Source organism: Medicago truncatula, chromosome 5, assembly GCF_003473485.1.
Source record: "Medicago truncatula cultivar Jemalong A17 chromosome 5, MtrunA17r5.0-ANR, whole genome shotgun sequence".
Taxonomy (NCBI): Eukaryota; Viridiplantae; Streptophyta; class Magnoliopsida; order Fabales; family Fabaceae; genus Medicago; species Medicago truncatula.
The window spans coordinates 41,825,745-41,849,334 of record NC_053046.1 but is presented as its reverse complement, the minus strand read 5'-3'; the positions used below and the strand labels follow the sequence as shown (position 1 = coordinate 41,849,334).

Sequence of the window (23,590 nt, the reverse complement as noted above, 5' to 3'; positions counted from 1 at the left end):
AAGCTACTAGGTGTGGATACATCTTTTCTTTAGGAAGGTGCCATTGTATTTCATAATGATAATGCTAATCTGGGACACTCATGTTATTTCATTATGTTTGTGTCAGATATGTTGTGGAGTGAATGGATGTTGCTGACCTCTATGAGAAGGTGTAATGGTATTTCATAATCTAGTTGATCGTAGAGTCTATGTTTCAAAATATTCAGGCTTCCCTTACCAAATGTTGAATCACATAAAGTTAACTTAGGTAATTCTCAGGCGTAAATTGTGGTTGAATTTTATTTTATTTTTGGTACAAATTGTGGTTGAATTTTTTTTTCTTTCATCTATTTAAGAAAAAATACTATTGACCACCCTTGTATTGTAGTAAATGAGACTGTTATTATATTATTATTTTTTAATAAAAAATTAATTCTGATGGCAACCACCCTGTGTATTCCATAAATCGGACTATCATGCTGTTACTCTTCCATTAAAAACTGCAAGTGAAGTGACTCAAAACACGTTTGTGAATTTTCGCAATAAAAACCATTCGCACCATATAGCATCACCCACCGGCAAAAGAATTTTGTTGTTTTGTTTACTATGAGCTTCAAGACACAAACACAGACACAAATGATCTTTCTGTTTTGAAAATTCAAGTGAACATTCTTTTTATTCTTTCATCAAAGAATTTTGTATTCAAGTTACCATTCTTTTTATTCTTTCATCAAAGAATTTTGTTGTTTTGTTAACTTATGATTACTTCAATATATCTCACAATGTATCTATCTCCTATTCCAAACTCAAGTTAAACTATTTCTCTTGTTGCCGTAAATCACCATGACTAGCTATTTAATGTATCTCTTTGCATTGATGAGAATTGGTTATCTTTGAACACATGATGGCCAACCAAGCTGGCAAGTACATATCCATCATTTTCAATTAGACCTTCATTTGTAAACCTGGACAGATTGCTATGCATGTCTAAATATAAGCCAAAAGAAAATGCGACGAAATTTCTCTAACATCACCCTAGTACACTATCTACTACCTAGCTAAACACCATTTAATTTATCATGCTCACACTAATGTCAGGTAGTGTTTGGCCCGACTTAATTTTAACTTCTCTTCTACTTTAAAGAAGAAGTAGGGACAAACACATTTCATAAGAAGCTCTTAATAAAAAAAAGTGACTTAATATTAAAGAAGAAAAAACTGAAAAAGTAGAAGTCAATAAATTGAACTTTATGCTAGCTTATTCGCTGACCATTTTGTACGCTTATGTTTCAAATCCTGCCAGCCTCATTTGTTTTCTTTTTTATTTGTTAATTTGTTAATGAAACAAGTAAAACTTGCTAATTATTACAACTTAGTTTTTTTTTTTTACCTTTTAACACGTTGAATTTTGCTAACTTTAATTTTATAATGGTAGACAATATCATTGTAAAAAAAATTCTAACCGAAGACTTGTGGTACTTCATGACATCTCAAATGATAAAAAATTTCATTTAAAAATATAACTAGCAAGATGTTTTTTTTTTATAAATCATAAAAAAAATTATACACTTTCAAAAGAAAAAAAATAATAAAAGTTTTTATTTTATTTATGATAATTTGTAATAAATCTCAAAGCTCTTTTAAAAATATTTTACCAATCAAATTTTAACTTAAAATACTAATTAAGTTGAAAAAAACAACAAATACCAAACAACTTTAACTTCAACTTCAAAGTTTTAATTTTCAACATTATTCTAAAAGTGACTTTTAGACTTAAAAAAAGTAGGGCCAAACGCACCCTCAGTTATTATATATTGTAGCAAAACAGAAAACAACATTCATTCACGCTTAATTATCAGCAGCACTACTAGAGCACCACCTCCAATCCAACAATGACTTCCATCTATTTCTTGGCTGCTCTAGCTGGCCTAGGGTTCATCTATTTCGTGGCTGCATTCATCGTCGGTGAGAATGCACATTACCCAAATTTTCAAGTCAGCTCGGCCTCAATTTACTCGCTAACCATAAATAACGCCACAAAACTCACTGCCGAATTGAATATCACACTCTCTGTATCAAACCCCAACCACTATTTGCGAATCTCATACCACCACCACGAATTCCATGTCAAGGTGTTTTACACGGACAAGGAACATGTCATTCTCGACAACACATCAACTCTGCAGCAATCTAATTTCAACGGCAGCAGTCTCATTCACATGATACTGAAGGTAGACACGTATTCGGGTTCCTATGTAGCGGATGGCATTGATCTGAGCCGCCGTAAACATGGAATGGTAGAATTCGGTCTCACAATGCTGACTTCGATTATGTTCAAAAATAAATTATTCTTCCTTTATAGCTGGGAGACCGTGAAGGTTGTTTGCAACCCTATCAGGTTTGCGATTTCGCCAAATGTATACAACACAACCCCCGGGATTCTATTGCAACCTTTAACATGTACCTGCGGTCCTCCACAAATTAGTATTAGTATTAATTAGTTATAGGAACGTGTGTGCAGTTGGCTTGTGTTCTTAATCTATGAATTATAATATATTTCAAGACTTAGTATGTTCTTTGACAATGTGATCTTCTTTATGTTTATAATTTTATTTTATGTTTCAGCTTCTTATAGACAAAAATTAGTGTTATTTAAATAAAAATTCATATCCCTAAAATTGGTTGGGAATGATTGATCTTTGTTGGCAATGTTAATGTATTTGTTTAAACATTTAAAAAGTGAGAGAGCAACCAAGTCATTGCCTTCCTCACAACACAAGTATAATTTTGCATTCTGAAAAATAAGCATCTAATAGTCCTTAATTCATCATGTTTCTAAAAATAAAACGGGAATTTTTCTTCATGTGTTTTTGAAAATCCCATATTTTTATTTTTGGATTAATAGGGCTTTACCCCCTGTAATATAGGTCATTTTCGGATTTTCCCCTTTAAATTTTTTTATTTATTTACCCCTAATAGGCCATTAAAAAACCAAAATTTCTGAAGAAAAAAAATGATTTTTGAATAACCTATTAGGGGATATTCTAAAACAAAAAAAATTTATATATAGGAGGTAAATAAAAAAAATTATAGGGGGAAACCTGGAAATGACATAACCCTTTGTTTTTTAAACAAAATTATCCTTTCCTGAATAGAATTTGTTGTGTAATTTCTACTAAAGTAAAGGTATATAGAAGTGTAGATCCGGTCAGATATATACACCGTTAATTGATTGTAAATTATTTGTTTTACAGAAAATTAATTGTAAATTAATAACTCCCACTTCAATGGGATTTTAATTGTGAGTTGTTAAGTGTCACTACAATTGCCTCATAAAGAAAAGTGTGTCACTTCAAGTGTGTGAATACGATACTAGTGATAACCTCTTGCAGTCTACTATATTCAGATGACAATATAAAAAATTGTTTTAGACTTGTTCATCCAATATGATATTGGGGGTGTGAAAAGTAAACTCAGAAAATTACTACCACTCTAACCCGTTATTGTATTGAGCCTATATGACACAAGCCCATGATTTTTTAAGCTTTAAACGACGTCGTATCAGAATCAGATTCAGATTTTCCATCGCTTTCCAATATAAAAGCAGAGTTTCCCTCATTTCGATTTTTCCCCGCTCAAATTTACGTTACTTTCTTTCTCGCATTTTCGATTTTCACTTTCACTTCAAATTTTCTCGCTCCTACGTTTACTTGCTAAGCTCAGAAACAAGGTAGATCGCTGAAAATGGAGGATATGGATGATGAGATGATCGATGAGGTTCCTCAGGTTCGTTCATCTCTCACGCAACTTTTTCTTCTAAATTTTTTACCGCCTAGAAAATGAGAGAAAATTCCACAAACTGATTAACTCGTTTTACTTTTTTCTCAACAATCACGTTACGGAACAAAACGCACTGTGCTTTAGATCAATGAAGTTGAAATTTGAATCGGTGCAATTTTTTTTTTTGAACAAGCAATTGATCACTGAGATTAACGAGATTAGTGTTTTTATGCAGAATCTGGAAAAATTAACTGGTTAATTTGTAGATAATAACGCTCTATAACGGTTTAAATTGATGAATTGAAGTTGAAACTGGAATTGACGGTGTTTGAACATACTATTTGTGATTATTCTATAATCGCTATGTTCATGCCTCCAAATAACTAACACTTCACTATTTGATGATGATGATTTTTATTATACTGATATTTAACTATACTATTGACTGCCTCAGCTAGATTTATCATAATAATGTATTTCAAGCAGTAATACTAATAAGCTCTGTAGAACCGAGACTTCTGATGTAAGGTTTGTTCGGTGTTTGACACGTGTAAATGTGGGACACCGACACATGTGATTATGTTCAATTAATTTGTTTATTTAAAAAATTTACCAGTGTCCATGTCAATGTCGTGTTTGGTGTACGTGTTTGTTTCAGTGCTTCATAGATAATAAGTCACAGTTGTTAGTCGTCTATGTTGGAGTTGTGGCCTCTTGTGCTTCTGAATTAACAGTAATTACTAACTAGAATTTACAAATTAAGGAAGAATTAGTTTCAATTTCGTGACGTGATTTCTTTAGTGCAAAAAAATTCATAACATGTTTTATATAAGCAGTAAGCTGACAAGTATATATTCCCAAGGTCTTTGTTAAGTACAAAAATGTAATTTAAGTTTCATATAAGAAGTTATCTGTATATGTTTAATTTTTTTGAAGTTAGCATATGAAAAACCGAAACTTCTGATGGAAGGCATGTTAAGTGTCCAACATCGACACGACGTTGACACACATGCTTATGTAAATTGAATTTTATATAAGAATATTTTTTTATGTTTCAGTTTTGAAGTTACCATATGAAAATATAAAAATTATTTGCTTGTTTGATCCGCAAATTTTATGATGACAATGTCGTGTTGAATATTTTATTAACCTAGTGGGAAAAGGCTTTAAATTATTTTGTTTGTTAAAATATTTATTTGATTAATATCTTAACCATATATCTTTACGTATAATTTCTTAGGGATTATGCATAAATGACTCATCAACTTTTCAGTCCTTAGTTTTTACTGGATTTTTTATTTATTTATGTAGGTTTACATGGCCTGCATACAAAATGGTCATAGGTAAGCTTCTTTTAATAGCTCAAATATCTGTTACCAGCCAGGAATTGCCAACTAATCTAGAATAAAATTGTTTGATACAAAAACCAAATGATAGTTTCTGTGCATTGGAAGTGAATTTGTGTGAAAAATGATGTTGCAGGAATGTAGTTCAAATTGAGTGACCAACTGTTTCACAAACATCGATAATTAAAAATAACATATAAATATAAATTGTAATATGTCGAGTGATGGTTAGACAGCTATAAATGTGAGTCACGCAAACATCTCTGCCCGAGTTTAAATCGAGTATTTTTTGTTTGATGAGTTATTAAATCTTCTTTACAGAATAGGAGTTTCTTATTATGATTCCAGCCTTCGACAACTTAATGTGCTTGAAGCTTGGGATGATGGGGACAATGGTTTTTCAGTTATTGATCTCGGTATGCTTTTCCCCCCTCATTGCTGTTGGATTTGCGTTCATTTTTAGTTTCTATGTTCCTCTGTGTTTCCATACTCCATCATATTTGAAGCTTAAAGCTAAGAGAATTTACGTGTTGTCGTTTCGCACTTATTTCATTAGTGTGCTTCATGTGCCCCTAATGATCTGCAAGTAATGCTTTTCTTATCTGTTATGGTTTGTAATGTACGAATGTCTTTTGGCTTCAATGACTAGTGCAGTGAAATATCAAGCAAACCCTCTGGTCATATACACAAGCACTAAATCAGAAGAATCATTTTTGGCTGCTCTGCAACAAAGTGGTAATGTGCACTTCATCTGGTCGAGTGACAAAAATATTGCCCTCGGATCATTTTACCAATTGAAGTTATGCAGATGAAGTAGCTGAGGCTCCTACGGTGAAGCTTGTGAAAAGTTCAATATTCAGCTATGAGCAAGCATGGCACAGGTATTGAAGCAGCTAAGATCTTAGAGAGAAATTTCTTAGAGAGAAATTTTTATTCAAGTGTTTGCAATGTATTTGTTAATGATATGTTTAGTTCTTGGATCTTGATAGACATTGTTTTGTATAGATCTTTCAGTTCTTTGTTTAAATTTTGTATTGCTGTGTGGCATGGTGGTGTATAACATTTAAAATATGAATGTTGAAACTTATCATGCACAAATGCTCACCCACATGCAAAAGCAACTATGATTATGAGCTTATATTCCATCTTGAATTATTATTTTTTGCTCGTCTTTTCAGCATACATTTTTCAGCATTGTCTCCCTCTCTCTCTTTTAACCTAGAAAAGTTATGTTTTTCGATTTTCAGCTTCAGTAAGGGTAAAGCAAAAGTCTGTACAAAATCTGACTTCTTTTGCACTTGTTCTAATTAACATGCCTAATTTTTCATTGTGATTTGGAATGAGTCTATTCTATGAGATCTTTTGGTGGATTGTCAATCCAATCATTCAAATAAAAAGAGAAACAAAAATGGAGTGCTGAAATTTCAGCAATCATTTGCTTCTTCATCTTTCACCTCCTCCCCCTGCTGCTTTTACAGATTAATTTACCTTCGGGTGGCGGGAATGGATGATGGATTAGATGTCAAGGAAAGGATTTACTTTGTGAGTCTGAAATTACTACTACTGTAATTTATCATCTTTGTCTCAATATATCTTGATAGTCGATCTTCAAAGCGTCTTAAGATTGTTACTTATAAATGCACATGCTTAGATTAATAATGGAAACATATATTCTTCTACTATTTGTTACTTGGATTAAGTCTGGTATGTGAATCATTGTTCCGGTCCTTCCATATATCAATGCAATACTCTTTAACAGAATTGCATGTATTTCTGCCCTATTACAATTGCAGTTGAGTTCCATGATGGACATGGGAAGTGAAGTACAAGTTCGTGCTAGTGGTGGCCTTCTTGCAATATTAGAGAATGAAAGGATTGTAGATACTCTTGAGCAAAAAGAATCTGGAAATACATCAATTACAATAGATTCTTTAGCAGAAATTTCACTGTATCCTTACACTCATTTTACTCATCCTTAAATGCTATCCATATTTTATTCTCCAACTCTGTGCTATTTGAAAGGAGATAATGTTGAGTTCAACCCGTGTCTTTCTTTAAAGTGGAGATGCAGAAATAACTTTATCAAACTTGACGCAGCATCTCATGAAGCATTACAAATATTCCAGATAGACAAGCACCCAAGCCACATGGGAATTGGTAGAGCAAAAGAAGGGTAGTTGCTGACTCAATCTTATATATAATATACTCTAAAAATGAGTTAATTATCTGAGATAATTTTTCTTAATTGCAGGTTCTCTGTATTTGGAATGATGAATAAGGTTTGTTGGAGTTGTTTAATTCAATTTAGCGAGTGCCAGTTTCACGCAACTCACAAATAATTGTTTATCCTGAATGCAGTGTGTCACTCCAATGGGTAGACGTCTTTTAAGGTGATAAGTAACGACTATTAAACTTGTGAGATTGAATTCATATACATCTTAAACATCAAAACTTACAGTGATGTTTTTGTCTTATTCCCATTTCAGACAGTGGTTCTTGAGGCCCATACTTGATCTTGAAGTTCTAAACTACCGTTTGAATTCTGTATCCTTTTATAGTTTATCACATATGGCCTTTTTTGCTTTACAAATCTGCTGAATCAAAAGTTTCAGGTTGGAATAAAGTGATAAAAAACAAGTTTATTGTACATTTGTAGGTAAACTAGCTATTTAGTAAAACAGAACTGATTTTCTTTGATGAGAAATAGATATCTTTCTTTCATAGCTCAGAAGAACTTGTTGCTTCTTTACGTGAAACCCTGAAATCTGTGAAGGATATTCCCCACTTGCTGAAGGTATGACAATCTCTCCCCTCCCCCCAAATTTCTCAAATATGCTGTTGTCCTTCTAGTAAGCTCTCTTTTATAGATCCTGATTTTTTATGGCCAACTGATTATTGAAAAACAGTACGAGTATGCTCCTGATTTTTGGTAATTATTGGATTTTTTTTTTTTAAAAAAAAAAACAATTATATTGAGCATTATCGATATCATGTTGAAACTGATGTTTTAAGTTTTAACTATTACATGCTGCATTGATATGTGAAGATAGGCTGGTCCATTTTAGTATAATTAAGAATATGATGTTTCTCTGTTCAGGGAAAGTTTATTTCTCTGTATATATTTTTTGAACATATTTCTCTGTAACTTATACCTCCAAATATTTAACTTTCAATTGATCAAGAAATTTGACTCTCCAAGCTCCATATGCACTAGCACTGATTGGGCAGCACTTCTGAAGGTAATTTTCTCTTTAATGACTTTATTTGATTTCCAATCATTGTTTTTTTTCCTTGTGTTGTTTGAATCCATGCTTGCTTCTACATGTAAAAGGTTTCTTGAGTTAATATTTATGTGACCCCAATTCACTTAATAAAAAGGCATAAACTTGTAAGCACCTTGTTTGTATCTGTCGCTGGTTGCCTGGAACCAAAGAGTAGCAACCCCCCCTCCCCCCTTCTTGTCTTGTGGTTAATGATCAGTCAATTATAAAATGAATAATATATTAAACTATTTGGCTGGCTTCAATTTTTACTTCATGCGATTTATAAACAATCATATAAATATGTCAATTATTTAAATTAAATGTCAATTTTTATAAAGAAAAAATGGATGGAATATCTTTTTCATAGTTTTCCTGGATTATCCATAATTTTTGTCATGATTTGAGTATATTCGGCATTGGTATGCAGTAACATTGCATTAAAAGGAAACCAAATATATTAGGTTAGCTTTCCATATTGGGCACTGCTTTAATTAATGAGTCCATTTTGATGCGCAAGTTTCGTATATTTTAGAGGATTCCTTTACTCTTAGGATGAACAGTATATATATATATATATATATATATATATCCTGTGCAGTTCAAACTGCTAAGAGTCACTGAATTTTGCAGTGAAAATCACATTTTGGTTGCTACAGCACAGTTTTTATATTCTTTTCTTTGATCGTCTTAGAGTATCAGTGCACTTCTGCATGTAAACAAGATATTTGAAGTTGGAATTTCCGAAGGTCTTCAAGAAGAATTGAAGTACTTGAACTTGGATATTGTTGAGATGGTATACATACATTCTCTTCAAGTGCACTTGTATTTTTATTTTTTTATTTTTTTAGGGAAGTGCACTTGTATAGTTTCTAGCTTAAATGATTGTTTTTAATGTTCAACAATACTGCAGGCAAGTTCATGCATAACAACGGAGCTTGCATATGTCTATGAGCTGGTACATTTTATTTTCTTATCTCCTATTAGTTACCAGAATGAGATGCAAAAACTAAATTGTGTATGATGATGCTTTGGTGGTTAAATGCATCTGATTAAAAAGAAAAACATCTTAAATGTTGACACAATCTAGAGAGTAGAAACTTATTTGATTTTTTTGTTTGAGTATGAGTGACATTTGTTAGTTTTCCTTCAATTGGCTTCCTGTTATAACTGACTATCTTTTACAGATAATTGGGGTTATTGATGTAAACAGAACTAAAGAGAAGGGATATCCGACAGTGGTGAAAGAAGGTTTCTGTGATGAGGTTAAACCCTGGCTCCTCATTCTTTTCTTCCCCTTAGCATATGCATTTTTCAAATTGGAAAATCATGTATTATTCAAATTGTCAGTCAAGTATTTGTGTAGTTGTTCAATAGATGAATTAGTCCGTAGTTGTTTAAGTTTAATCTACTGCATAAATTTTCTTCCTTCACAAGGTAAAATTTGGTTTTACTGTGGCTGACATTTTACTTTTGGACTTTTGATAAATTGGTTATTCTAAGTTGGATGAGCTAAGGCAAATATATGAGGAATTGCCAGAATTCCTGGAAGAGGTAGCTTTGATGAAAACTCTAAATTCTAATTCATTAAAACAAATATGCTGTGTGTATTCATCGTGATACATTTTTTGCAGGTTTCATCGTTGGAACTTGCACAACTCCCTGATCTATGCAAGAACAAGCTTGTTCCCTGTATTGTTTATATACAGCAAATAGGTAATTCTGACTCTGAATAATATTTGTGCCCAGAAAATAGGTAATTCCCATGGCACCATGATTGTTGCAGGCTTGATTACATGGTGACTGTTTACAGCACTTGAGATTTTATCATTGCATATTGTTTTTGTTTTCTGTAGGATATTTAATGTGCATCTTTGAAGAAAAACTTGAAGAAGCCACTCTCGAGAAACTTATAGAATGGGAATACACTGTATGTTGGTGTTTGCATTTTATTCAAGTAATTTATTCTAATCGATATATTCTATTTTGATGGTAATCATTTCAAATATAGTTTGGTGATGCAGATGGAGAGACGAAAAGATACTTTTATCGTATGCCAAAGACACGGGAATTAGACAATCTTCTAGGAGATATCTATCATAAAATTCTAGGTGTTAAATCATTTTTTATATTTCCCTGATATCTTTTCACTTTTCGGGGGTTCTATTGAGGGAAATTCAAAAAACAGGGTGCCTCCAATCTCTCATGCTGCAACTTTAGAAAGTGATCCTAGAAGCTATGTCTTGCCAACAACCTCCACATTTTTTTACTGAAGATTGGGAGTTGCGTATGGTTCCCTTAGAAGTATTGGATGTATGCAGGCTGCCTAGTAGAACCTTCACAGTTTTTAATTGGAGAGATGATTTTCATACAACCAAATTTGGACAACTTCTGTGACAATTCTTTACGTGGTTAATGCAATTCAAATGTGTTTAATTATCTTCAGTAGATGGTTAATTGATATGCCAAGTGTTGAAACTCGTTAATCATCAACATAACTTCATTAACCACAAATTTGATGGTTAATCATAATTTTCAGATGTTTGGACACCTTAAAATTGTGATTAATCACATTCAATTTCATGGTTAATGAAGTTACGCCGATGGTCAATTAGTTTTGATGCCTAGTATACCTATTAATCATCTACAATACGTAATTAACCACTTTAAAAAAGTTTTCAAATATTAGTTGTTTGAATAACACTACTGTTTAATTAAGTGGTCCAATTTTACGGATCACGAGAACACACGTGAGGATAGTAATGGCCTTCCCTGCATTCAACCTTGGGAACAAAGAGGATCTGCCTGTCTGTGTGTGTGGGTGTTTGGGGGGGTCTATTTATCCTACTTATTTCCTTGTTCTGCATCTTCTGTTGGTCAGTAACAGAGGAAATGCCTCTGGTTGTAAGGAGTTAGCTCCAAACCTTGACGAAATTCATTCAGAAAAGCAGATTTGTATATTTATATACAAAGATACATTACAGAGAATATTGAGTTTTCTTTTAGAGTTGCAATACTTGGTCTCTAGTGCAAATCTTTACTTAATTATTTCTGAATTCTGTCGTTTAAGATATGGAGAGGGCGATCACCAGAGATTTGTTTTCGCATGTATCATTGTTCTCAACCCATTTGACAAAGGTGGCAACTTTTGCGGCTGAACTGGACTGGTAGGATAAACTTTTGTTATTAATAACATGCGCTTTCCCAGACATTTCATCATTGATAATTTCTTTCCAGTTTTTTGTCGATGGCTTTGGTTGCTCGACAGAACAACTATGTCAGACCTGTATTGACCGAAGAAAACTTGCTCGATATAAAAAATGGAAGGTTCGACGCATCTGGTTCATAAAAATCCTCTTGAAAATGGATAACTATTGAAATGATTAATGATAAAAAATTGTTTTTGTTTGTAGGCATGTTTTACAGGAAATGACTGTAGACACGTTTATTCCTAACGATACTAAGATTTTTCATGATGGTAAATAGATGTAGATATTCATAACTGATATTAGCTAAATTATGTCCAAGAAATCCTTATTGCTATAATTTTACTGTTTAATCCCTGTTCAATTACTCTTTTTATCAGGAAGAGTTAACATCATTACTGGTCCTAACTTTTCTGGGAAGAGTATCTATATAAAACAGGTGTTTAGTTATTATTCTTTATATTCCTAGAATATGTATTCTCTTCTCTATGGCATTTGTATTTATTGTTTCGAATAGCAATAATGTTGAAGAGGCAGGCCATCTTCTTTTTAACCTCTATTTGTAATGTTCAAATAATGTTTCAGAACTATTGTTTTTAGTGTTACGTGTATCAATGCTGGTTGTTGTTATTCATCTGATCTGACAACTCTAAAAGCTACATTTGCAAACAGTTTATGAATCTTGGAACAGAAAAGTCCATTGCAGTCTGAAATTACTGATCCTATATAAATCTCATAGTATGATAGATAAAATCCCAGAAGAATTACTGGCTCCTATATACCAATTTAACAAGTGATAAATACAAATTAAAGAATTTTTTACTGGTTTGCAGGTCACACATCTCTCTGTTTTATCATAAGTGTTATGTATTTTTACCTATGATTTTGAAATATTATTACACCAATTGGACGCAGTCCTTCGGATCATTTGGTGAATATGCTAGCTGGATTTGTCCATTGGGCACGGGACATTTTCGCATGCAATAAAGAAGTTTGAGTAGTAATAAGGGCAATTTTATTTGGACAATTACAATTTTATTTTGGATTTACAAATTTAAAATAACTTTATTTACTTGGCCTGTCTATGGTGCTTTGCCAATGGGTACTCAAAGGGGTTTAATTCTGATGGTGGATAGGCAGAGATTGGCAAGCTTGTCTGTTTTGGTTGTCGATTTTGCTTTTTTACTTGTTTTCCTTTAATAACACATTCTATTCTCTGTTTATGTACTTCACTCTAACAATTTTTATGTCTTGTAGTTGAACACAGAATCTATTCTCCATGTATTTTTTGGATACTTGATCCTTACTATATGATGCTATGGTCCTTGCCCCTGATTATCTATGGATAAAAAACAATAACCAAGTGTTTTCCTTTGCCAGGTGGCTATTATTGTTTTCCTGGCCCACATTGGTAGTTTTGTGCCAGCTGATGCAGCAACTGTTGGGCTGACAGATAGGTATGACTTTCTTGTATCCCAAGTCTTTTATGAGATAGGAGTTCACCTTTGTATGTTTAGTAATTACAATCTATCTTTTAAAAAATAAAAATAAACTATTTCAATCATAATGTTAACAGATTTTTTTGGGGATCAAAACTGCAGAATATTTTGTGCGACAGGAAGCAGGCTTATGACAGCAGAACAATCAACGTTTATGATTGATCTACATCAAATTGGGATGATGCTGAGGTATGCGGAAAAAAAGACGGATAAGCATAGCTGTAATACATTGAATTAAAAGCAATCATGGGCTAAATCTGTATATTCACCTAGTATTTGAACTACTGTGCAGTATAATCCTTTCTTTCACAGTGTCTTATATGATTTGGAGGATAGTCTAATACTCAGAGACAAAGAGAAACAAAAAATATACAAGTCAAATCAGTAAGAGGGATTTAGAGGTTACATGTCAAGTTAATACATGATAGAAATGTAATGATAGTAAAAGGTTTAATTGTTGTTATTGGAGTCAAAACCTGCAGACATGCCAACAAAAATAAAATAAGTCAAATCATTAAAAGAGATTTAGAGATCATATGCGAACTTAAGATATGATAGAAATGAAGTGACAGTAGAAGATTTGATTATGGCTGTTGTGGTGAAAATCTGCACCTGCAGGCATGCTACTTCACGATCTTTGTGTCTGGTGGATGAATTTGGTAAAGGTACTCTTACAGAAGGTCAGTTTCTTCAATGTTGATGAAATGTCTACTATGTGTAATACATGTCCTTATTTAAGAAACTAATTTTTAGCATATATGTTTTGATCTCCTCTCAGATGGCATTGGTCTGCTTGCCGGGGCCATAAATCACTTCATCACGTGTGATGAACCTCCAAAGGTTTAACATATTCTTGAAATTCCTGTTAGCTTTTCTTTCAATTTTGAAAATTGATGTAATTTTTAATTATGCTATTTTGGCGATGGACCACGCCCAGTCGGTTTCTCAATACTTTTTTATGGCCTGCCCTTGCCTCTTTGGTGGAAGCCATTTTTCAATTAGATTTGCATGATTAGATATAGATCCACCCTATGTTCATCTTAAAAGTAAATACATTGTGAGAACAATTTCATATAAATGGTATGGATTTTTTTTTAACATATTGATTATTATTTTTTGTATGAAATTCATATTTGTTTCTTCCCACACACATTCTTTTTATCAAACTTGTACTTTAGGGACAAACTATCCACCTAACTTCAAATTAATTTCAATATAAAAATATTAGTGTACCGACTATTGAAAGGGAGACAATCTCTTAACTTCTATTTATTTTCCTTTAAGATGCATAGTTTTACTGACATTTATTACTTTTTTGAGTCCTCTAATTTTAAATGTGATAACTTTCCGTATATGTTTTACTTTTTAACTCAATATTAAATTATTTTTATAAAATTTTCTTTACAAGTTATTCATTAAATTTTAACTGTATAAATCGAGAAATTGTAAATGAATATAAGTAGTTATGGTTACTTGTTTCACTTTTTGTAAACTAAGAAGCACTTTCTCATGAGAGATTGTAATTGCCATTTTTTGGATGAATTTTGTAGGTTTTCGTGTGCACTCATCTGATGGATTTATTGCACGGGTGTTCTTTGACCAAGGTTTTGTAATTGTTCATTATGGTGGAGTTGGATGTTTTAAAACTCTAAATTGATTGTTACATGATAGTTTATATGGTTTTATTGGATTATTTCAGTCTGAGCAAATTAAGTTCTACACAATGAGTATACTGAGGCCTGAAGACGATTCAACTCATATCGAAGATATTGTTTTTTTATATAGGTATCTTTTTGTTGATTCTGCAATGTAGTATGCTAGGAATCATATTTACCTCATAAGGGCATCTGATGACAGTGAATTTGATAGAAACCTATTGCCCTATTGTACTTTACTTGATCAGGTAATTTTTATGCTCACCGCGGCCAATATTAACCTAATAAAATGCAAACCTTTTCTTGGAAGACTCTGGACATGGAAAACTGGAAGCCAGAATTTATATATTTGAGCATACATTGTTTCAATATTTTCCCATCCTGATAGCTAATAGCCTAATATATAATATTATGTGCATGAGTGGTAGTATTCAATGACATCCTTGTGCTTTCTAGACTATTGAAATTAGTATGGAATTAAAATGGTTCTGCATCTGAGAAGATTTCAGCTTTGCTATTAACTTACTTTCATATTGCTGCAGGCTTGTCCCTGGGCATGTGCATCATAGCTATGGTATGCTTTTGCTTTACTAGTATCGTATATCAATTGAAAAATGGATGGAAATGACATGTGTTGTTTTGGGAATCCTGCAGGGCTGCACTGTGCACTACTTGCAGGTAATTTACAAGATACTGTTTAAAAATAATATTACCTGATCAAAAAGGTTATAGAAAACGTATTTACCATTTTATATAGATTTATACACACACACACACAAAAGGTGATGCTTGAATGCCTATGTTTGTTATGATATCATTGTAAAAAATATATGCAATGCTTGAATTGATTCTAGAGGGATTAAACAATCAGGTTTCTAATAATATTCTACCAGGCTCCAAATTTAAAACCACACGTTACAGGGAAATTTTTCTATAAGCAATGCTTGAATTGATTCTAGAGGGATTGATATAATCTAATATTACAAACAAGGTATTAGTTGTCAGGACCAAAAGCCAAATAAATAAAGATACTGTTGTAGAGATCAAAAGTCAGATTGGTGAAGATGAGCGTTAGCTACATTCTCCAATGCACTCTTCTTAACACACTATATGTCTATCTCTCATTGGTTGAAATTTAAATCAATTCCATTAAATCATGTGGGCTGCGCATAAATATGGTTAAACTCATAAATTTAAACCAATATAAGTTATATAACTTATAAGAGAGGGTGTGCTGATGTGTTGCTAGTATATTTCATTAATGAAATCTGTACAGAAGAGGCCAGTCAACAAAACTCTATACAGAATAGAGACTAAAATTTACTTTGAAGGTGAAACTAAACATATTCATATTAGGTGGATGTGTTTTCTGGTATGTGTGATACTGAACACAGTATATTCTTTAATTTATTTTACTTTACCTTTTTAGTAATGTGATGAATATGTTGAGTCCGATTTTTCCACATAGTTTCTGATAGATCATCAAGCTGCATCATTTATGCAGGCGTGCCAGACGAAATTATAAAAAGAGCAGCAGTTGTGTTGGACGCTGTTTCAAAAAACAATTGTGTTGAGAGGTTATGCAATGAGAACATCTCAGCTCAAGATGATGAATACAAGGTATCATTTCAGTTTCAAAAGTCAAATTAAAGATACTTGTTACATTTTGGATATCATTTACTCACATACACATGTTTCATGCAGGACGCTATGGAGAAATTGTTGAAATTCGATGTTGACAATGGTGACTTGAACCTTTTTTTCGAGGATATATTCTGCAATTCCTGATACATCATAAGTTCATAACCAAGGCATTTGCTTATAGTTTTCAACAAGGAGTGTATATATATGCTTTCCTTATTGACTTTTTTATTTCCTCTGTCTATTTTGTTTACTGCTTGGATTCATATATTAACTTGTATGTTTGGTTTTTTATGGTATTTCTTGATGGATTTTGGAGGGGAGGACTTACTTTTCTCTTTTGAATTACGGACACTATAAAATCTTTTTTAAAATCAATTAAGGAAAGGAAATTAAAGATCTAATCCATATCCAAAGACATCACATCCACCATCATCTAATTGACGACTGCAACTGAAATGTGGAATATCTTGAATGCAATGGTCTCCTAAGAGTGTGTTTGGATGGGGGAATGTTTTGAGGGAATGTAATGTTTTGAGGGAATTCAACTATTTAAGGTGAATTCTATTGTTTGAATTTAACTCAAAGTAGTTGAATTCCCTCAAAACATTTCTCCATCCAAACACACTATAAGGTTTTCCAGCTAAAAGAATTGATAGTTTCTAATTGATATTTATCATACAAAAATAGTTAACTTGATGTTATGATACAAACTATAGATGTTATCAATTGATATAAGCAAAACAAACAAAGACCAATTGAACCACTTTGATTCGGTTGATAGTTACTCAATCATTGGCTTTAGGATTGACAACTGAAGTAAATGAAATTTTCAACCATGGTAACTATGATTCAACTTGAAGAAATGTGGAGGATGTGCATGAGAATGTTGAAGATCAAGAGATGAGATCAGAGGCTCCTCACTCTCAGCCTGGTGTAGGTAAAAACGATCAATAATGGGTGCCCTCGAATACTTTTTAGACATTCTAAATTAGGAAGTTATTATTTAAAAAGGTCAAATAGTTCAACTTCCAAATTCCAATGTATTAAATACACAAATTTTTATAAAAAAGTTACTACCTCCGTCCCTAATTATCAGGGCCTTTTGAAAAAATAACGGGAATTAATATAGTAGATATTTGTATTAAATATGTTTGTAATTACTATTGTTTTTACAATTTTATCCTTTAAGAAAGAGAGTTGGCTTATGTTTTCAACATTCTATTTATTGCTGATTGAAGAAAAAGATGTATAATAAATAGGGGCATGTATGTAAAGAAATAATTAATGTAGTTGGAAATAGAAAAGGGGTCTTATAAAAAAGGACAAAAAAAATTCTCAAAAGGATCTTATAATTAGGGACGGAGGTAGTATCGTTTTAGACCCTTAAATTAATAATGTTAAAGTGCATGGTTTGTGTTGATGGACCATGTGTTGTTTTGCTTAATGATTATTATTTTTATTTCAATAACTAGCTTGTTTTGGTATAACGATTTCTATTAATTTATAATTCCTTATTTGTTAAAGTTATCTATTTATCTATGACTTTCTGAATTGCTTGGTTATTTTATTATAATTTGTTTTTCCTTCAGAAAATTCACCGCCAGTTGATTTAAAGTCTCTACAGCCTATATTGGAGGAGGAGCAGAGGGAGGAACATAATGAAATTAATGTATCCAACAATGGTTCAGATGAACAATCATTAGCAATGTTTTTCTATTCGTAGTTTATAATTTTTTATTAAGTACTTAGTTATCATTTCACTATAATTTTGTTTTTGTATGCAATTATTACTAGTGACAAGGTAATTTTACAAGTAATGATGGTGAGGAGGAGAAAGAGGATCACGATGTTCACTCTGAAGCTCAATATTTCTCATCACCGCCTTGTCGAAATGTGGGAATGTGCATGAGAATGTTGAAGGTCAAGAGATGAATTCGGAGACTCCTCCAAGCCGTGTGGAGACTCTTGATGATGAGGAGACGGTCAATGAGTGTACTAGTCCTTTGACGAAGAGAGAAAAAAAGATGAAAATGCTCCAGATAAATCTCCTTTGAATTTTTTTTCAAAAAACAAAATCTCTTTCGAAAACTAAGACACTAGGACATGGGATACATAAGGGCATTTGGTAAAATCTTTGATTATTTTCTGGGCAAGTAATGCCATTTTGAGGAATCATTAAATTTTTTGAGAAATGTGTTGCTAAAGATTGCTCTTGTGGGATGGAATTTGATATTTTTTGAACTCTTTCAAATCACAGAGCAAAAGTCAGAGTAAAAGCATTTGAATTGCCTTATCATCCTAATGTATTTGCAAGAGAAGATGAATGTCAGAAACACGCTATAGTTTGTCGAAGAGTCTACAATTTCCCTTTGGTTGTACAAAAAAAATATCATTTGAAGTGAAAAATTGATTGCCAATGGCCTGACGTAGGTTAGGTTGTAAGCATCTGTCAGTTCGCTTGACCTATTTCCACGTCTATAGCCAACTTCAGGCTGCTACTAGCTGTCTCATGTTAATAGGAGAAGTGTAAGTTGAAGAACCATCGAAAATTTTGTCCACAAATATACGCGAAGCTGCCTCTGTAGGATGAAATTGATCCCAGAAAATGTGGTCTTGTCTGTTGGGACAAAGATGTGACACAGGCAGGCAAGGAGCCCTGGCATTTAGCTCTCCTAGTCCACAACAAGCAGCTTTAACATCTGTAAATCCTGAAATGGATTCATAAACTCATTTTAGCACCAAATTTCACAAAACCTTACAATTAAATAAAACTAGCATGTATGATCAATTATTACATTTTGTCCTATGGCATAATGAATTGATTATGTCTAAGCTAATTAGTATAAATTAGTGCATGTTTGAATTGGATGTGATGATTACCAAATCAGGTGAGTCACTGTGATTTTAGTCAAAGTTAGACTCTATAACTTCTACAAAATCACGGTGTCACGGAGAGATTTTGGAGACTAAGCAAATAGTAAGTAATACCATAGGAAGCTGGATTTTGAATGAGGTCGTTCATGGCGACGTAAGTGTCGAAGTAAGAGTAGATTATGCCTTGATTCTCTGATTGCCATTCCTTCAACATGGATTGAAGACCTTTGTTATATTGAACAGACCAATAATTGGTTTCTACAACACATTCCGTTTGGTTCTTGAGCCTGAACATAGGGCAACATCCAAGTGCTCCGACTCCCGCAATCTCAAATTTACGCCCACCATTATCATATAATCGCTGCAAAAATTAAAAACATAAATAAGAATGTATCCTCTAAGCAAGCATAACAGAATATAATAGGCTGGTAAATGATATGGCTCAACTATATGTACACCATTAATAAAGGTGGCCATGAAACGAATTACAGTAAACTTATAGCCTATTTGATGAGAGTGATGAATTTACTTATATACATAAGTTAATAGGAATTTATGAGTCAAAAAAATATACTAGGAAATGATGTGCGTCGGACCACTTTAACGGATTTGAAGTTGGACTCTTTTGAGATTGTTGCATGTTAGGCATCCTTGTCATGTAAATAAATTACAACATATCAATCACTGGCACGGACACGATGATTAGACACAGCACTAATATGTCAACACCAGTTATACATTAAAAATGGAAATAGTAATTACATGTGTCGTATCGTGTTAGTATTGATATTAACATGTGTATGACAATGAACACGCTTTTAATTTAAAGTATTGGTACGACATGTGTAAGTGTAACAGGAACTTAAGGAAAAACTGTATAACTAAAAGTAAATGTTCCTTGTTAAGAGATTAAATGCACTATTTTTACATACAATGTAACTAAATAATTAGCATGATGATGATTTATGTGTTGTTACCTGTAGTTGCAGTTTGAGTGAGAAAAGCATGGAATCAACATACTGTTGTGGGGTATTTTTCTTACGAAGTTCTGATGACTCAAAATATCCAAAGAGATCATTGTTTCCAATCACAACAGCAAAAATTGATTTTGAGAGATGTTTCTGTAAAGCACTTGCTCCCACTTCTCTTATTAGTTCCTCATACACGTTTGTGTAATAGTTCACTTGCTTTGTCAACGGTAACGATTGTCTCTACAAATAAAAATATTAAGAATGTAAAATTACCATCAAGCGGGGATAGCTCAGTTGGGAGAGCGTCAGACTGAAGATCTGAAGGTCGCGTGTTCGATCCACGCTCACCGCATACCTACCAACATTTTTTTCATTTTCTTTTAATTTTTTTGTGCTGGCGTAAAGTGATCCATGTCACTATCATAAGGGCCCACATCCTCTAGAGATAAACAACAATCTTTGACTTTGTCTTGCAAACCTAACTTATGGGCCCACCTCTATTTGGGATATTATATATAAGTACAAAAAATATGAAAAAAATATATGAAAATTAAAATGAAATTTGCTACTACAAGAAATATCAAAAATCCAATTTAATCCTTCATAATTTTCTCACGATCTAAACGATTTATTATAACATAAAAGCTAATTTATTAAATAAAAATAAAAATGTCAAAGACTATTTAGGATTTTATTTTTTTTGACAAAAAAGATTATTTAGGATATTATTTGTCCTAACTAAATCAGATTGATAATTGATTCGGTTGAACAAAATGAGAACGATATTATTCTTCATTCAAAAGAATATAAAATTGGTGACTTACATAGCGTTCATCTGTACCATCAAATATTCCAGCACCTGCGGAAGCAAAGCTAACACCATTTATGAAGGATGCATTATTTTCATTTTTGTTACCCTTTGATATTAAGGAGAGGTAAGGTGGTGAAGTTGCCAAACCCAATTTCTCACCTGCAACCCAACAAATTAATCATATACAATTTTTCTTTTTGGAATATAATCGTATATATTTTCGTTTGAGACAAATAGAACCGATTAACATAAGAAAAAGACGAATAGAATGAATTGGAAACTCTATTGTCAGTACACGTGTCTATAATAATTTACTAGTGTCCATACCTCAATAAAATAATCAGATTTTTTGTTAAATGAACTTAAATTAATCAGAAGTTAATAATGACATTAACACTTGAACTTTACATGTATGTATGCATGTACTTATATTTCTATTGTTTTTATTTTGGTCATATCGTGTTTTATAGAAGAAGAAAAAAAATCTTTTTATGTTTTTGCAATAGGAAATAAAGTTTTTTAAGTTTTCTCAAGTTTGTTGAGCAATTCCATCTATTTCTGAATCCCATGCAATTAAGTACAGTATGTTTTTTCCACTCTCAGTATACCAAATCAAAGTCGATCACAAGAGTTTATTTGAAGAAAAAAATTGCAAAAAAGAAATATGGCTTATTTTGACCCCATGAAATATCTATCCAATAGACGCAAAAATTATTTTTTAAATTAAAAGAATAATATTAAAAAACAAGTATAATATCTGATAGACACACATATTATTGGATATTACTAACATACTTGTACATGTTATTTAGTTTTAAATGAGTAGATTAGTTAGCAAGTTACAACATGATAAATTTATATTTTCAAAAGTATATAAAAAAAATAGATATAATATTTTAGCTATTTGATCACTAATAGAGGCTAATGAGACCGTAGTAAATATGATTTGATGATTTTGGAATTTCAACGATAACAAGATTGCTATCATCAAAGATATCATATATGTAATAATCAACACATGACTATATATTTGAAAAGCTAGTTGAATCAATTGAATTGTGAATCATACCAATAAAATCAGCAGCATTTTTGCCATTGCTAAATCTCCCAGTTGGTTTGTGATTAAGAAAATCAATACCATAGTGACGATGATTTGCCTTGGCAATAGATAGAGTCAAGTAATTATTGTTTCCAACATCTACAAGTGAGTCTCCAAAAACATAAACAGCTGGAACCATTTGAGCCATTGAGAAACCATAGCTATAGAAAAATAGTACAAAGGAACACACAAGTAAAGCTTTGAAACCCATCTTGTATATTACTATGTGATTGCTTAATTGAACTTGTTTTTGGATTTAAAGCAATTCCAAAACTTTATCAATGAGTGGTACACGTCAATTTGCGTGTGAAAAGAAGAGATTTGATCTAGTGGTTTAGTGAAACAAAGTATGCAAAGAGAGCACTCCAGAATATATTCTCCACCCACTTATATTTTTTATTTTTTATTTTAATGTTATTTTTTTATAACATTTTTTAATGTTGGTCTATACAAATGTTGTCATTGTCAAAAGTAAGATTAATTTGTGTTTTGGAGCAAAATTTTAATGATCCAACTAGGACAGTCTATTTTTTTATATTTTGTAAGCTTTATGATCTTAATTTTTATGTAGCTGATAATCACGTGACAGCCATATGCAATTAATTAGTTAGTTTATTGAAAGTGAAAGCATTCACAAAAGTGTATATATAATATCGAAATCATGGGGCACACATCGAAATACTATGCAGTATATTGTAGTAATAATTATAAGCTACCTTAAGCACAAAGTAAAAGCTTTTACATATGTTCGGAAAAAAAAAAAAAAACTTTATATAATATGCAATTAAATCGGTTATTTGCATTGACCAAAAAAAAAAATCAATTATTTGGTTGTTTTGTGTTTGGAATTCATAGACAGGTGGAATTCATAGATCTTCTAAGTCTTTTATGCATATGATTTGGTTGTTTTGTGTTTGGATAATATGGAAGGAAAGGAAATAGAAGAATTTTCGACAACAAAGAAGCTAAACTACCCCAATTGTTAGATAAAATTAAGTTGCAATTTTATTGGCGTTCAAGGCAAAAGATTCTACTTTTGCTTTTGATTACTATGTTTGGTGGCTTAATCCCTATTGTGCATGGGCCTCGCTACTCGCTACGTAGCTTTTCTCCTTTTATTCTCTCTATTCCTTAGACATATTCTTTGTGGTGACTTTGCAATTAACTTTTGATGTTCTTTCTAGGCACTTCTTGTGTAGGGTAGAATGTGGTTTCTTAACTTATTCTTTAGCTTGTTCAAAAAAAAAATTAATTTATCATAAACATCTAATTTAAAGGACTACATGTGATATTTGCCCTTCAAACTGTTATTACTTTCATTTCATTTTCAATGTTTATTCCTTCTCTTCTCTCAATTTTTCATTTAAGATTTAAATTATTTTTCCTCTAATCTAATTTTCTCACAATTGTTACTTTTTAAGGTGAATTTTGTATACAAATTGGGGTAGAATTGTAGAATACCTTAT

At 32.1% G+C, this 23,590-nt stretch overlaps 2 protein-coding genes and 1 non-coding gene across 6 annotated transcripts; 2 read left to right on the top strand and 1 right to left on the bottom strand.

The window, feature by feature from the left end:
- The first annotated feature begins 3,583 nt into the window (after nucleotides 1–3,583).
- On the top strand, nucleotides 3,584–16,660 carry LOC11436638 (DNA mismatch repair protein MSH5). 3 transcript variants are annotated; one of them, XM_003617527.4, is made up of 34 exons: nucleotides 3,584–3,765; nucleotides 5,071–5,102; nucleotides 5,427–5,521; nucleotides 5,760–5,840; nucleotides 5,914–5,986; nucleotides 6,584–6,647; nucleotides 6,899–7,053; nucleotides 7,177–7,278; nucleotides 7,357–7,384; nucleotides 7,464–7,495; nucleotides 7,592–7,649; nucleotides 7,813–7,899; nucleotides 8,288–8,344; nucleotides 9,060–9,161; nucleotides 9,279–9,323; nucleotides 9,553–9,630; nucleotides 9,869–9,919; nucleotides 10,000–10,081; nucleotides 10,222–10,295; nucleotides 10,377–10,476; nucleotides 11,436–11,532; nucleotides 11,603–11,692; nucleotides 11,779–11,843; nucleotides 11,952–12,010; nucleotides 12,952–13,028; nucleotides 13,173–13,259; nucleotides 13,689–13,750; nucleotides 13,849–13,910; nucleotides 14,621–14,674; nucleotides 14,770–14,855; nucleotides 15,268–15,299; nucleotides 15,380–15,403; nucleotides 16,230–16,345; nucleotides 16,430–16,660. In XM_003617527.4, exons 1-34 carry the CDS (start codon nucleotides 3,724–3,726, stop codon nucleotides 16,511–16,513), a joined length of 2,433 nt encoding a protein of 810 aa, XP_003617575.2. In that variant the 5' UTR covers nucleotides 3,584–3,723; the 3' UTR covers nucleotides 16,514–16,660. The 3 variants fall into 3 exon arrangements, with proteins under 3 accessions (XP_003617575.2, XP_039690052.1, XP_039690053.1); XM_039834118.1 differs by lacking the exons at nucleotides 3,584–3,765; nucleotides 5,071–5,102; nucleotides 6,584–6,647 and having other exon boundaries at nucleotides 5,511–5,521; nucleotides 5,760–5,986; XM_039834119.1 differs by lacking the exons at nucleotides 3,584–3,765; nucleotides 5,071–5,102; nucleotides 5,427–5,521; nucleotides 6,584–6,647 and having other exon boundaries at nucleotides 5,790–5,840.
- Nucleotides 16,661–18,490: 1,830 nt separating this feature from the next.
- On the bottom strand, nucleotides 18,491–22,460 carry LOC11432492 (GDSL esterase/lipase At5g55050). 2 transcript variants are annotated; one of them, XM_003617525.4, is made up of 5 exons: nucleotides 22,095–22,458; nucleotides 21,039–21,184; nucleotides 20,221–20,454; nucleotides 19,358–19,604; nucleotides 18,491–19,077 (listed from the first exon to the last, which is right to left on the bottom strand). In XM_003617525.4, the coding sequence occupies exons 1-5, from the start codon at nucleotides 22,333–22,335 to the stop codon at nucleotides 18,857–18,859; spliced, it is 1,089 nt and encodes a 362-aa protein (XP_003617573.1). In that variant the 5' UTR covers nucleotides 22,336–22,458; the 3' UTR covers nucleotides 18,491–18,856. The 2 variants fall into 2 exon arrangements, 1 of the variants encoding a protein (XP_003617573.1); XR_003011965.2 differs by having other exon boundaries at nucleotides 18,935–19,077; nucleotides 19,250–19,604; nucleotides 22,095–22,460.
- TRNAF-GAA (transfer RNA phenylalanine (anticodon GAA)) lies at nucleotides 20,494–20,566 on the top strand. Its single transcript has one exon. It is a non-coding gene; the product is annotated as a tRNA-Phe (tRNA).
- Nucleotides 22,461–23,590: the final 1,130 nt, after the last annotated feature.

Coding starts and splice junctions, on each gene's coding strand:
- LOC11436638 (XM_003617527.4), top strand. CDS start 3,724: ATGGAGGATATGGATGATGAGATGATCGATGAGGTTCCTCAG. Junction 7,900..8,287: donor ATATTCCCCACTTGCTGAAG/GTATGACAATCT, acceptor CAATTGATCAAG/AAATTTGACTCTCCAAGCTC. Junction 11,533..11,602: donor TTTGCGGCTGAACTGGACTG/GTAGGATAAACT, acceptor ATTTCTTTCCAG/TTTTTTGTCGATGGCTTTGG.
- LOC11432492 (XM_003617525.4), bottom strand. CDS start 22,335: ATGGGTTTCAAAGCTTTACTTGTGTGTTCCTTTGTACTATTTTTCTAT. Junction 19,605..20,220: donor CACTCAAACTGCAACTACAG/GTAACAACACAT, acceptor TAATTTTTGCAG/CGATTATATGATAATGGTGG. Junction 19,078..19,357: donor TCAAAATCCAGCTTCCTATG/GTATTACTTACT, acceptor AATCCATTTCAG/GATTTACAGATGTTAAAGCT.